Source organism: Ostrinia furnacalis, unplaced genomic scaffold, assembly GCF_004193835.3.
Source record: "Ostrinia furnacalis isolate ACB-3 unplaced genomic scaffold, ASM419383v2 OfSCF0734, whole genome shotgun sequence".
Classification (NCBI taxonomy): Eukaryota; Metazoa; Arthropoda; class Insecta; order Lepidoptera; family Crambidae; genus Ostrinia; species Ostrinia furnacalis.
In genome coordinates this window covers 75,317-87,919 of record NW_021130973.1, presented here as the reverse complement: position 1 = coordinate 87,919, position 12,603 = coordinate 75,317, and the positions used below count along the sequence as shown (strand labels likewise).

Genomic DNA, 12,603 nt, shown 5'->3' with positions numbered 1-12,603 from the left:
GTCGGTAGTGGAACGTTGTTATACAAAGAATAGGTTTCTGGGGTCACCAGGGTTATATGTAATATAAACATTATTTTACTTCTAAAATAGTAACAAGACAATTTTGACGCGCTAATTATGGCGTGAATAAATTCTAAATCTAAACTTACAGGTAATCTTAAATTGTTAGGAAAATGTCTATAGCTCTTGGCAAGCTCGTGATACAATTTTGGCGGTGTTATAACTGATGGGTGTAAAACGTTTTGACTGCAAAAGAGGATAGAGTTTGTAATGTCTTCCAGCCGGAAGGACATTGTTAGGATCGCGGAGTCTAATATGTTAAAGGCTGTGTTGAGTTCAGATGAGATGGCTATCTCTTGTGATGCGGTAGTTAGATTATTTAGGTTCGCGATGAGCTTGTCAATAGCTATTTGGAAACTGGCTTCGTTAATTCTGATTTTCTCTAAGGTCTTATTCTGAGCTATTAAGGTGGAAGTGGTTATTAAGATATTCTGTTTAATTAAGGAGGCCAATTTCTTTTCATTTTCTTGGACGGTGCTTAGGGCATTATCATATCTAATGGCATCGTCTTCAGTCAGAGTCCCGAACAACTGTTTAAGGGCTGAGCCAATGCCTCCAAACCAGGCAGATCTTTTACTTCTTTGTGAGAGAAGATGGGACAGAGAGTCATATTCCTCTGTAATATCTTGATACCTCGTGTAGAGGGGTCCTAAAATGTTTTCGCATTCTTGTTCGCTATGGATTTTACTTACTTTACATATAGAATTTACTTTATTTATCATAATTTTTAAATTTTGAATTTGTGGGCCTACGTAGGAAACATCTATAGGGGCTAAAACATTCAGATATCCACCATTTATTTTCAGTTCACCTACGTAGTCGAAATATATTCCTGGGCTTGCGTTGATCGGTTGGACATAGTCCGGTCTCACTTGCGTTAATAGGCTGAAATGTAAAAACGTATTTGAGATTACCTATCTAAACTTATTTAACTAAATATTCTAAAACTAAGAGTGAACCATTGGTTCTAAAAATAGCCTACATTCTTATTCTAACTGTATGCCGCTTATCAGAGGCTGGAACAGGGCATTGTTTATACTTGCAACTTTGTAAGGAGTAGTGTCGTGATCGATTCGCTTGGATGGTTTTATGCAGTAAGTAAGTATAGAGTTGGTAAGTATTTATTTTATTAAGTTTTTATTTATTAGAATTAGTTTTTGCAGCGGGCGGTGCAGCAGCGCGCGGCCGGCCGGGTCGGCGGCGGCGGCGCAGCGCGGCTCGAAGCCCGGCAGGCGGCCCTCGCGCAGCGCCAGCGCCAGCCAGTACTCGCGGCACGTGCACTCGAGCCGCGAGTCCATTATGATCTTCGCCGACTGCGAAACGAGCGAAGATTCAGTGAACGGCTCGCGTTGGCGTATCTAGGGTTCTTTTTCAAGGCCCCTGCCATGATCATGGGGGTGCAATGAGAGCTATCGTTTTTATACTTAACAGTTGGCACCCCTGGCGAACTCTACAGTGGCGCCATCTTGATGAGTGTAAATGCGATAATCCCACAAGTTGGCGCCACTGTCTTCGCTACTAGCAAATGACAGGACCTTACTCTACAGTGGCGCTAACTGGTAAGCGCTAAAACGATAGCCCTCATTAGCATCATAGCTCATGAACTAGTACTAAAGCCTGGTCCGTGAGCACGTAGAATTTTGCCTAAGCTCGCTCGCGCGTAATTATGTTGCTGTCGCGCTCGCACACTCACTGCAGGCGCCCGTCGCACAGTCGCGACAGCAATATAATTACACGCGAGCGATAAGGATGGATAGCTTGGGGTCATTGGACAAAATTGTACATACTCACGGACCAGACTTTATCAACTATCATCTTTGCATGATATATCATATCACCTGTTGCGGCACGGGCTCGTCGCGCGCCAGCTCGTAGTCCTCGCGCGAGCAGCGCACGACGTGCAGCGGGTTGTAGCTGAGCTCCACCTCGGCGTTGGCCACCGTGCGCTGGATCTTCAGGTCCGCGAACTGAAACACGAAGCCGCCGTGGATTCATAAGCTCGTAATTCGCAATCGACGAGTGCCACGGAGAATTGAAATATCATAATAATAATAAATACAATTGTCTATGACAGACAGCTACACATCACTATCGTTCAATCACATTCGGTCCGTGCGCGCGTTCACTCTTCCACTCACTGTATCCCTCTCTCGCCTATCAGCCACCGAACCGGCTTGATGTGCTGGCCGGCACGTTAACTCCAATTTAAATGTAATATTATTGTCTAAAGTACCATAAATTCTCAAACTCAAGAATGTATTTCATTATTAGTTCCGCGTGAACACTTTAGTATAGCATACATAAACAAAAACAAAAAGAAATACAAGGGACAGTACAATACAGGCGGTCTTATCACAATGAATTGAAAGCGTGGAACGTTTGCTCGACGACCTGATAAAGGTAGAGGTAGCCAACCGTGCGATGTGGAAGTCATTGGGGGAGGCCTATGTTCAGCAGTGGACGTCCTGTGGCTGAAATGATGATGATGAGGTGGTACCTGCAGCTCGGCGATGCGGTTGTGCGAGAGGTCGAGGCGGCGCAGCGCGGGCATGTGGTGCGTCCAGTCGGCGCACACGCGCGCCAGCCCCGCGCGGCTCAGCACCAGCTCCTGCAGCGGCGCCAGGTACGACGCGCCTGCCGCAGTACACACCATACAGATGCGCTATTGTACCTGCAGCTCGGCGATGCGGTTGTGCGAGAGGTCGAGGCGGCGCAGCGCGGGCATGTGGTGCGTCCAGTCGGCGCACACGCGCGCCAGCCCCGCGCGGCTCAGCACCAGCTCCTGCAGCGGCGCCAGGTACGACGCGCCTGCCGCAGTACACACCATACAGATGCGCTATTGTACCTGCAGCTCGGCGATGCGGTTGTGCGAGAGGTCGAGGCGGCGCAGCGCGGGCATGTGGTGCGTCCAGTCGGCGCACACGCGCGCCAGCCCCGCGCGGCTCAGCACCAGCTCCTGCAGCGGCGCCAGGTACGACGCGCCTGCCGCAGTACACACCATACAGATGCGCTATTGTACCTGCAGCTCGGCGATGCGGTTGTGCGAGAGGTCGAGGCGGCGCAGCGCGGGCATGTGGTGCGTCCAGTCGGCGCACACGCGCGCCAGCCCCGCGCGGCTCAGCACCAGCTCCTGCAGCGGCGCCAGGTACGACGCGCCTGCCGCAGTACACACCATACAGATGCGCTATTGTACCTGCAGCTCGGCGATGCGGTTGTGCGAGAGGTCGAGGCGGCGCAGCGCGGGCATGTGGTGCGTCCAGTCGGCGCACACGCGCGCCAGCCCCGCGCGGCTCAGCACCAGCTCCTGCAGCGGCGCCAGGTACGACGCGCCTGCCGCAGTACACACCATACAGATGCGCTATTGTACCTGCAGCTCGGCGATGCGGTTGTGCGAGAGGTCGAGGCGGCGCAGCGCGGGCATGTGGTGCGTCCAGTCGGCGCACACGCGCGCCAGCCCCGCGCGGCTCAGCACCAGCTCCTGCAGCGGCGCCAGGTACGACGCGCCTGCCGCAGTACACACCATACAGATGCGCTATTGTACCTGCAGCTCGGCGATGCGGTTGTGCGAGAGGTCGAGGCGGCGCAGCGCGGGCATGTGGTGCGTCCAGTCGGCGCACACGCGCGCCAGCCCCGCGCGGCTCAGCACCAGCTCCTGCAGCGGCGCCAGGTACGACGCGCCTGCCGCAGTACACACCATACAGATGCGCTATTGTACCTGCAGCTCGGCGATGCGGTTGTGCGAGAGGTCGAGGCGGCGCAGCGCGGGCATGTGGTGCGTCCAGTCGGCGCACACGCGCGCCAGCCCCGCGCGGCTCAGCACCAGCTCCTNATATTATACCGGTTTCGGTTACGGTCACAACAAAGTTTCGGATAATTTCGGTTACGGAATTATTAGAATTTCAAAAATGTAGGTATAATACAAATAGCAAGATGCCGCGTGAGCGTGACCCACATAGCTACTTTATGTACCAACTAAGATGTATGATAAAGAGGTAAAACAGGCTGGCATATTAGATGGTGCCAGCGAATGCCAGACAAGTTGGTAACAAATATTAAGATTTAGGTGTATACTGCAGATTTCATAGAGTTTTGCAGTTTGGAATGGTACCCTTAGACTCCGCCTTTATCCGAAACTATCCGTAACTTTTGAATCAGTTTCGGTTACGGTTACGGATATCCATAACATCCCTGCTTGGTAGGATGGCCCTCTCTGTCCCGCTCATACCTTTTAAAATGGCCTCTCCACCTCACTTAAGCCAGAAACTTGAATTTTGGGCACATTAGAATAATATTTTTAACCAAGATAGATAAAGTGAAAAATGGGATTATTTCCAATAAACAAAAATTGTCGACAATTACAGCAAGATTTTACAAAGTGTTATACCATTTTGGAATCCTTACTAAATGCGCCAAATTATGACGTCACTTGCCATACTCGCGTTGTACAATTTTTTTTCAGTCCAGTCAGTTTAAACTAGGCAAAATTTTTATTTTGATATTTTTTTTGAGAATAATGTATTTTTTTCATCCAAGTTGGAGCAGCTGGTTTTGTAATTTTGATAACAATTTAGAGAAGCATTATTCAGGCTTACATAACAAAAAAAAAATTTGGAAAAAGTGAAGATTTGTGGCAACAAGAGTAGAAAGACCGTCACCGGGAGTAGAATTTTTTGTTTTTTTTTAAATGCCTATTATTTTGACAAAATGCCACATAGATTTTTTTTTATATTTTTCTGATAACCAGCATAACTTGCCTCAACACCCAGTTCCGGCTTAACGTTACATTACGGGACACCCTGTATAAAAGAAAGTCGTGTTAGTTACTTCACTTATAACTCAAGAACGGCTGAACCGATTTAGCTGAAAATTGTCAGGGAGGTAGTTTAGAGCCAGGAGAAGGACATAGGATACTTTAAAGTTCAATGTCCAAATTGACACACGCACAGACACGTGACACAGAACTGTAATGTTTTGCTGCTTTTACACTATGCGGAAATTAGCCGAGTCAAGTCAAAAAAACAGAGGAGTGGCGATGAAGATGAATTCAGTTAGGTATTATAAATAAATGAGTTGGAACTAGAATCTTGTGTCGATCACTTGGTTTTCCTGCCCTACACCAACACTTAGGCTACACACACGTACAAAGTACCCACAGGTGCTTCAGTATTTTTATAGGTATGTTACAAAAATATTATGGCTTTTGATTGACGCTCGCCGGTAGGCCTGAGATGCGCGCCGTAATAACTTTTATCGACGCGACGTCAAAATGTATGGGCGAAATCGATAAAATGGCGTGATAACCGCTCATCGCGGCGCGCATCCTAGCCCCTAGGCCTACAGGGGGAGACGACAGTCCTCAAATCGTTGATTAAAAATACAGGCCTGTTGTCTCCACTGGCCAGGGAGTACAACGGAGAGTAGAGTAAGGTCCTGTCACTTGCTAGTAGCGAAGACAGTGGCACCAACTGGTGAGCGCGAAAGTGGTAGGAGGACTATCGCATTTGCATTCATCAAGATGGCGCCACTGTAGAGTAAGGTCCTGTCACTTGCTAGTAGCGAAGACAGTGGCACCAACTGGTGAGCGCGAAAGTGGTAGGAGGACTATCGCATTTGCATTCATCAAGATGGCGCCACTGTAGAGTAAGGTCCTGTCAATCGCCAGGGGTGCCAAGTGTTAAGTATAAAAACGATAGCCCTCATTCCTGTCGTCCACCCCCAGGGAGGGGCGACAGGACTGCGCCGACAGAGGCCGGGTCTCGGCGACACTCACTGCGCGCGAGGATGGAGGCGCTGGCGGCGGGGCAGAGGTCGCCGAGCGGGTTGTCGGCCAGGTACAGCCGGCGCAGCCCGGCCAGCGGCGCCACCTGCAGCGCGGCCGCCGCGTGCAGCCGGTTGCGCGCCAGCGACAGCACCCGCAGCGACCCCGCCAGCCGCGAGAACAGCCCGCTGCAACCACAAACGTATTTATTGCACTCTTGCGTCAAACAACTCGAAAAAGAAACTTAAGGTGCAAGCGGCGACACGTCGTCTGCTGCCGCTGCGTGCAATCGGCTACGAACTTGCACCTTTTAAAAGCTTATTTTATTTTTGTAAGTAGGCTTTTTAAAAGCATTTCTACATTTGGGGAACTCTTATCTCGGTTGAGTCATCGTGGGGTACGAAAACGAAAAATACCTAGGTAACGATTCCAGTCCGTTACTCGAGAGGTCTATCTCCTCCAGGTTCGGCGAGTAGTCGAAGAGGTCGACCGGCAGCTCCTTTAGCGGCCAGAACGCCGCTTTGAACTTCTTGAGAGCGGTCGCGTTGAGCAGAAATCCTTCCGGGATCGCTTCGGCCTGCAAAAGCAAGGAAACATAATTAGTATTACAAAATAAACGTCGGAAACGCGTCCGGGGTGCGTAAAGCCTTGATCACACGTACCGAGTAAACGGGCGAGACAGTGCTACTACTGTCTCCATACGATACGAACCGAATTGTACAAAACAAACACCGAATACTTGGCCGAGAGCACTGTCTCACTGGTTTACTCGATACGTGTGATCAAGGCATAAGGAACGAAAAGGGGCGGACCTGCATCATCTGCAGCTCGAGATCCTCCAGGAGCGGGCAGGCGGCCACGAAGCCGGCGGGCAGCGCGCGCGCCGCCGCCTCCATGAGCGACAGCTGCTCCAGGCGCGGGCAGGCGCGCCACGGGCCCGGCGCCGCCTCCTGCCAGCGCGCCAGCGCCGCGCGCCGCAGCCGCGGGGCCTCGGGCGCCGCCCGCACCGGCGCGCGCAGCGTCAGCACCTCCAGCCGCGGCGCCGGCCCGCCCAGCCCGCGCACCGCCTCCTCCACCACCTGCCGGGTGATACGTCCGATATTTTTCATTTTGTTCCTCCGCCTGCGCGCCTGTGATAAAACCGATTCGACGACACTCGCCGAATGTCGGTCTCGAAGCGCTGGTACCGCAAAAGGTAGGTAGGTAGATTATAAAACACGCGAAGGCTCCGTGAGACCAAAATTTCAGTTTTTTTTAGCATAAGTCTTTTATATTAATTTTAATACTAGCAGCCGCCCGTGACTTCGTTCGATCCCGTTTTACCCCCTTCATCTATCTTACGCGGTATAGATTTTTTCATACAAAATGATTTTCCCGCTAATACCCGTTCCCGTGGGAGTTCCTAAGTATACTGCCCAGGAGTATGAAGAATAATTGTACCAAGTTTCGTTAAAATCCGTCGAGTAGTTTTTGCTTTTATAAGGAACCAGACAGACAAAAATTTTACTGATTGCATTTTTGGCATCAGTATCGATCACTAATCACCCCCTGATAGTTATTTTGAAAATATATTTCATGTACAGAATTGACCTCTCTACAGATTTATTATAAGTATAGAAGATTTGACGATTTGTAAGAGCTATTTTTAATAATCCATGCAAATAAAGGAATTTGGACTGATACGAGTATCGATCACCGAAATCGGTGGACCGACCGCCGCCGTGATTCGCCGGGCCCACCTCGAGCGTGACGACGTCGCGCGCCTCGGGCGGCAGCGCGTCGAGCCCGGTGTAGCGCAGGCGCAGGCTGTCGAGGCGCGGCGGCAGCGCGGGCGGGCGCACGCCCACGAGCGCGAGCGAGCGCAGCGCCAGCGGCCGCAGCGCGTCGCGGGCCAGCTCGAGCGCGCCGGGCCCGCGGCCGGCGCTGAGCTCCAGCGCGCGCAGCTGCTCGAGGCCGGCGAAGGCGGCGGCGGCGAGGCGCGCGGGCCGCGGCAGGCCGGCGAGGATGAGGCGCGCCGGCCGCGTGACGTTGAGCGCGGCGAGCGCGGCGGCGTAGGAGCCGGGCGGCGGCGCGCAGCCCGCGAGCGTGACGTTCTGGAAGCGCTTGGGGCGCGTGAAGGCGGGCAGCGCGCGGTCGCCGAGCGCCGCCGCCTCGCACTTCATGATGAAGTACCCGCCCTCGGTGAAGCTGACCATGTGACGCAATCCTGAGGCAGGCATTAGAGAAAAATAAATAAATAAATTCACTGTTTTGACGACCTTATATTGTCGATTTCTGTAGCGTCAGGACTCACACTCAATTTGATTGACTTTGCTTGTGTTGATGTCCACTGACTAGCAGTAGTTGTGTACACTATCTGAGCTGGCGTCTTACATAGTCGGGCTGACAACTACTGACATCCCAGGAGTATGAAGAATAATTGTACCAAGTTTCGTTAAAATCCGTCGAGTAGTTTTTGCTTTTATAAGGAACCAGACAGACAAAAATTTTACTGATTGCATTTTTGGCATCAGTATCGATCACTAATCACCCCCTGATAGTTATTTTGAAAATATATTTCATGTACAGAATTGACCTCTCTACAGATTTATTATAAGTATAGAAGATTTGACGATTTGTAAGAGCTATTTTTAATAATCCATGCAAATAAAGGAATTTGGACTGATACGAGTATCGATCACCGAAATCGGTGGACCGACCGCCGCCGTGATTCGCCGGGCCCACCTCGAGCGTGACGACGTCGCGCGCCTCGGGCGGCAGCGCGTCGAGCCCGGTGTAGCGCAGGCGCAGGCTGTCGAGGCGCGGCGGCAGCGCGGGCGGGCGCACGCCCACGAGCGCGAGCGAGCGCAGCGCCAGCGGCCGCAGCGCGTCGCGGGCCAGCTCGAGCGCGCCGGGCCCGCGGCCGGCGCTGAGCTCCAGCGCGCGCAGCTGCTCGAGGCCGGCGAAGGCGGCGGCGGCGAGGCGCGCGGGCCGCGGCAGGCCGGCGAGGATGAGGCGCGCCGGCCGCGTGACGTTGAGCGCGGCGAGCGCGGCGGCGTAGGAGCCGGGCGGCGGCGCGCAGCCCGCGAGCGTGACGTTCTGGAAGCGCTTGGGGCGCGTGAAGGCGGGCAGCGCGCGGTCGCCGAGCGCCGCCGCCTCGCACTTCATGATGAAGTACCCGCCCTCGGTGAAGCTGACCATGTGACGCAATCCTGAGGCAGGCATTAGAGAAAAATAAATAAATAAATTCACTGTTTTGACGACCTTATATTGTCGATTTCTGTAGCGTCAGGACTCACACTCAATTTGATTGACTTTGCTTGTGTTGATGTCCACTGACTAGCAGTAGTTGTGTACACTATCTGAGCTGGCGTCTTACATAGTCGGGCTGACAACTACTGACATGACCAGTGCTTTCTGTCTTACTTGCAGAAATTTAAAGAGAAATAGTATAGCTGATGCATGTGTTAAATAAATAATAAATGTGTTGTTTGTGCTCTGTATTAAGATATTACATCAGTGTGGGTAGGTGTTCGCCTCAATTTCCTTGCTCTATCAATAAATATGTCAGATAATGTTTAAAAAAATACCAGACTCTGTTGTATAATTGCCTGTTCATATTTAATTCAAATTTAATAAAACAATTCTTAAAAGTGGATATAATAAATAATTAAAAAAAAGTGCTTGGACTTGGCCTGGCTAGTTGCATAAGCAGGTATTACTATTTGCCATAAGACGTCTACTGCTGAACATAGGCCTCCTCCGATGACTTTCATATAGACCGGTTCATAGCAGCCTTTCCGCTACCTTTATGTGGTTATTGGTCCACTTTCAGGGTGGACATCCCGTCCCACACTGCACTACTTATTACTTGCATGTTCGGTACTTATAACCAAAGACTATGTTTTTCTCAGTCAGGGAGAACCTGGATGCGGGCAGCGCAGGACCGGTCGTTATGGGAGGCTTTTGTCCAGCAGTAGACGTCATTTGGCTGAAACGAACAAAGAATATTTCACTCAACAATTCTGACGATTTGATGGATAATAACATACCATTGACAACATAGTGGTACTCGTCGATACCGCCATCAGTCTTCATGACACAGCGCTCGCCGACATCGGGGGAGCATTGCGGGCGGTCGGGGGCCACCCGCGCGTTGTAGGCCGCCGTTGAAATAAACAAAAGCCCCCATAACGCTATCCCGAGCACATCCACAGCCATTACCACTTCATCAGGTCTCTACACTTAGGATACATACACTAGTGCGCACCATCAATCGTTCCGCATTAATCGCACTATTAGACACTAAGAAGATTGTTTGTGTAGAATGGTGATGAATCACCATAAAATCAAAAACTTGAAAGTTGTTTACTTTGAACTCATAGTTTAATAATGTAAAAGATCTAAAAAAATCATGGAACACTATTGCGCTAGTTAATGATCACTTTATTCTTAGGTGCCTATTATTTTGTCACCGCAGTCCACACCACGTAAACGATTTGGAATAATTTATGCGAGTATTTTCCTTAAAACTTTGATTAGCACATACACGCACGACAACACCAACCCACACTGCAAAACTTGTGTGAACTGTCAGCTGTCAGTGTCAGTCAATGAGTCAAGCTGTCAACACTGTCAACTTTTTTTTTAATATGAAGTTTTACGGCTGGGTGCACAAGCACTTTGAGCCTAAGCGCAGGCAACCGATTTTTAGTTGGCCTATAATGTTGGGCCCAATTTTAACCCTTAATCTAATGGAAAAAAATTGTGAGATAAATACAAACGTGTGCGTACAAATTTGTTATCAAAAACTTGGAAAAGTGGGGGGAAAGGGGGGTTTTATAATGTCCCTTTATTCATAACGGCATGCAAAATTTTATCCAAGTGGGAAGTCATTTCCCATTGTTCAGTAGGTACAGGCTACGCTACGATTTTTTCATAAAATTGACTATTTGTATCAATCACTGTTTTTATACTAGTTCTTCACCCGGCTTTGCTTGCCATTTTATGACCAAAAAATAAAAAAATGCAATACTAAATGAAACAAAGATAGCTTTTCATAGTTTTAATCAGAAATCAAATTAACGCCTATAATTTGGCTTTTTCATTGAAAATAAATACAGGGTGTCCCAAAAACAATGGATAACCCTGTAACCATCGATAGGCCTCGCCATGGTCTCCCTAACGTCCAATTTTGACCCCAGTAAAAATATCACCGTTTTCAAGATTTTTAAGTTTTTGTGCATTTTTAGAAAATTGCCACCTGCGATTACTTTTTCTCATGCCATTTCTACAAATGAGGATACTTTTCAATCTAGTTTTTTTGATTTAGTTTCAACGGGACACAATTTCAACGAGACACATTTTCAATCAGACACATTCCCACGTGGACACAGTTGCAAACTGACACAATACAGTCAGTCGAATAAATGAAAGTGAAATGAAAAATATGAACATTAAAATAACTATATTTTATTACAATTAAAAACAAAATTAAACAGAAATAAGCATCTTCTTTCCTTAAATCAATAAAAAACCTAAACATAACATAGACCAATCAATAAAATTTACCTTGGCTTTTATGAGGGGTTAGGAGGTCAGCTAAAATTCAGATTTCGTGACGTTTCCGCACATAGATATTGTATCATCAGTTAAATGTTTTAATGAAAAAAATAAAATGTGTTAATTGTCATGGGTATATGTATTCGTCTGCCGTTTGGTGTAGTGGTTCAGAGCCCCGATTACGGTAATTTTTAACGTCAACAATCCAGACACGCTTCTCGATTCTGCGATACGATTGGTCGTTCAACAGCGTACGTCAGCTGTTTTGACCAATCGTATCGCAGAATCAGAAACGCGTCTGGATTGTAGACGTTATAAAAGTTACCGTAATCGGGGCTCAGAACGGACTACTGTGCCGAGAGGTCCCGGGTTCGATTCTCGGCCGGGCAGAAATTGAAATGATGCATTTTAATTTCTGTGACCGGTCTGGGTGTTAGACTAGGTATACTTATAATAAATCTGTAGAGAAGTCAATTCTGTACATGAAATATATTTTCAAAATAACTATCAGGGGGTGATTACTGATGCCAAAAATGCAATCAGTAAATTTTTTGTCTGTCTTTCTGTATGTTCCTTATAGAAACAAAAACTACTCGACGGATCTTAACGAAACTTGGTACAATTATTTTTCATACTCCTGGGCAGGTTCAGCAGGGCAGGCTCCTGGATAGTATACTTAGGAGTTTTTTTAGACCTTTTGTATGAAAAATCTAAACCGCTTAAGTTAGACGCTTAAAATTTGGCATGCAGGTACCTTAGTAAACTTAAAGCTTAGTTACAACAGGATATTGCAAAATTAGAGTTAGCGGGAAAAAACATTTGTATGAAAAAATCTAAACCACATAAGATAGATGAAGGGGATAATAAAACGGGATCCACGCGTACGAAGTCGCGGGCGGCCGCTAGTCTTTCCATACGTTTCGTTGGAATTGAAATATTAATTTCTGTAAGTAGTTTGGCTAGGCAGGTTTCGACACGTAAGGCGAACTGATTTACTGTTTCGCTAAAACTTTGTCGTGAATCTTGGAGTTCGGACAACAGGTGCGAGTAGTGCTTTCTCTCGCCAAACTGTTGTTTCAAAAATTCTACAAATTGGTCGAAGGTCTCAAATTCTTTGATACTGCATATACTTTCGGCTCTACCTTCGAGTTGGCTGAGCATGTATTTGAATAGTATAGGTTTTTGTGTATCATTTGCTAGATTGAATGCGCTTTGGCAATTATAAATAAAAGGATTTAATTTGT

General features: G+C 48.4%; 2 protein-coding genes across 2 annotated transcripts; both read right to left on the bottom strand.

Annotated features, from left to right (window-relative positions):
* Nucleotides 1-1,181: 1,181 nt before the first annotated feature.
* On the bottom strand, nucleotides 1,182-2,998 carry LOC114349934 (uncharacterized). Its single transcript, XM_028300533.1, has 3 exons — nucleotides 2,558-2,998; nucleotides 1,899-2,027; nucleotides 1,182-1,373 (listed from the first exon to the last, which is right to left on the bottom strand). The coding sequence occupies exons 1-3, from the start codon at nucleotides 2,711-2,713 to the stop codon at nucleotides 1,182-1,184; spliced, it is 477 nt and encodes a 158-aa protein (XP_028156334.1). The 5' UTR covers nucleotides 2,714-2,998.
* Nucleotides 2,999-3,376: 378 nt separating this feature from the next.
* Nucleotides 3,377-10,382, bottom strand: LOC114349933 (uncharacterized). The gene is made up of 7 exons (XM_028300532.1): nucleotides 9,850-10,382; nucleotides 8,500-9,009; nucleotides 7,558-8,024; nucleotides 6,631-6,897; nucleotides 6,235-6,395; nucleotides 5,831-6,006; nucleotides 3,377-3,738 (listed from the first exon to the last, which is right to left on the bottom strand). The coding sequence occupies exons 1-7, from the start codon at nucleotides 10,016-10,018 to the stop codon at nucleotides 3,593-3,595; spliced, it is 1,896 nt and encodes a 631-aa protein (XP_028156333.1). The 5' UTR covers nucleotides 10,019-10,382; the 3' UTR covers nucleotides 3,377-3,592.
* Between the last annotated feature and the right edge of the window lie 2,221 nt (nucleotides 10,383-12,603).

Bases quoted from the DNA above. Each gene is read 5' to 3' on its own strand.
- LOC114349933 (XM_028300532.1), bottom strand. From the start codon at position 10,018: ATGGCTGTGGATGTGCTCGGGATAGCGTTATGGGGGCTTTTGTTTATT. The intron at 8,025-8,499 runs GTGATCGATACT...TGCCTGCCTCAG, and splicing joins CGGTCGGTCCACCGATTTCG to GATTGCGTCACATGGTCAGC. The intron at 6,898-7,557 runs GTGGGCCCGGCG...ATCACCCGGCAG, and splicing joins GCGACGTCGTCACGCTCGAG to GTGGTGGAGGAGGCGGTGCG.
- LOC114349934 (XM_028300533.1), bottom strand. From the start codon at position 2,713: ATGGTGTGTACTGCGGCAGGCGCGTCGTACCTGGCGCCGCTGCAGGAG. The intron at 2,028-2,557 runs GTACCACCTCAT...TTCGTGTTTCAG, and splicing joins ACCGCATCGCCGAGCTGCAG to TTCGCGGACCTGAAGATCCA. The intron at 1,374-1,898 runs GTGATATGATAT...CTCGTTTCGCAG, and splicing joins ACGAGCCCGTGCCGCAACAG to TCGGCGAAGATCATAATGGA.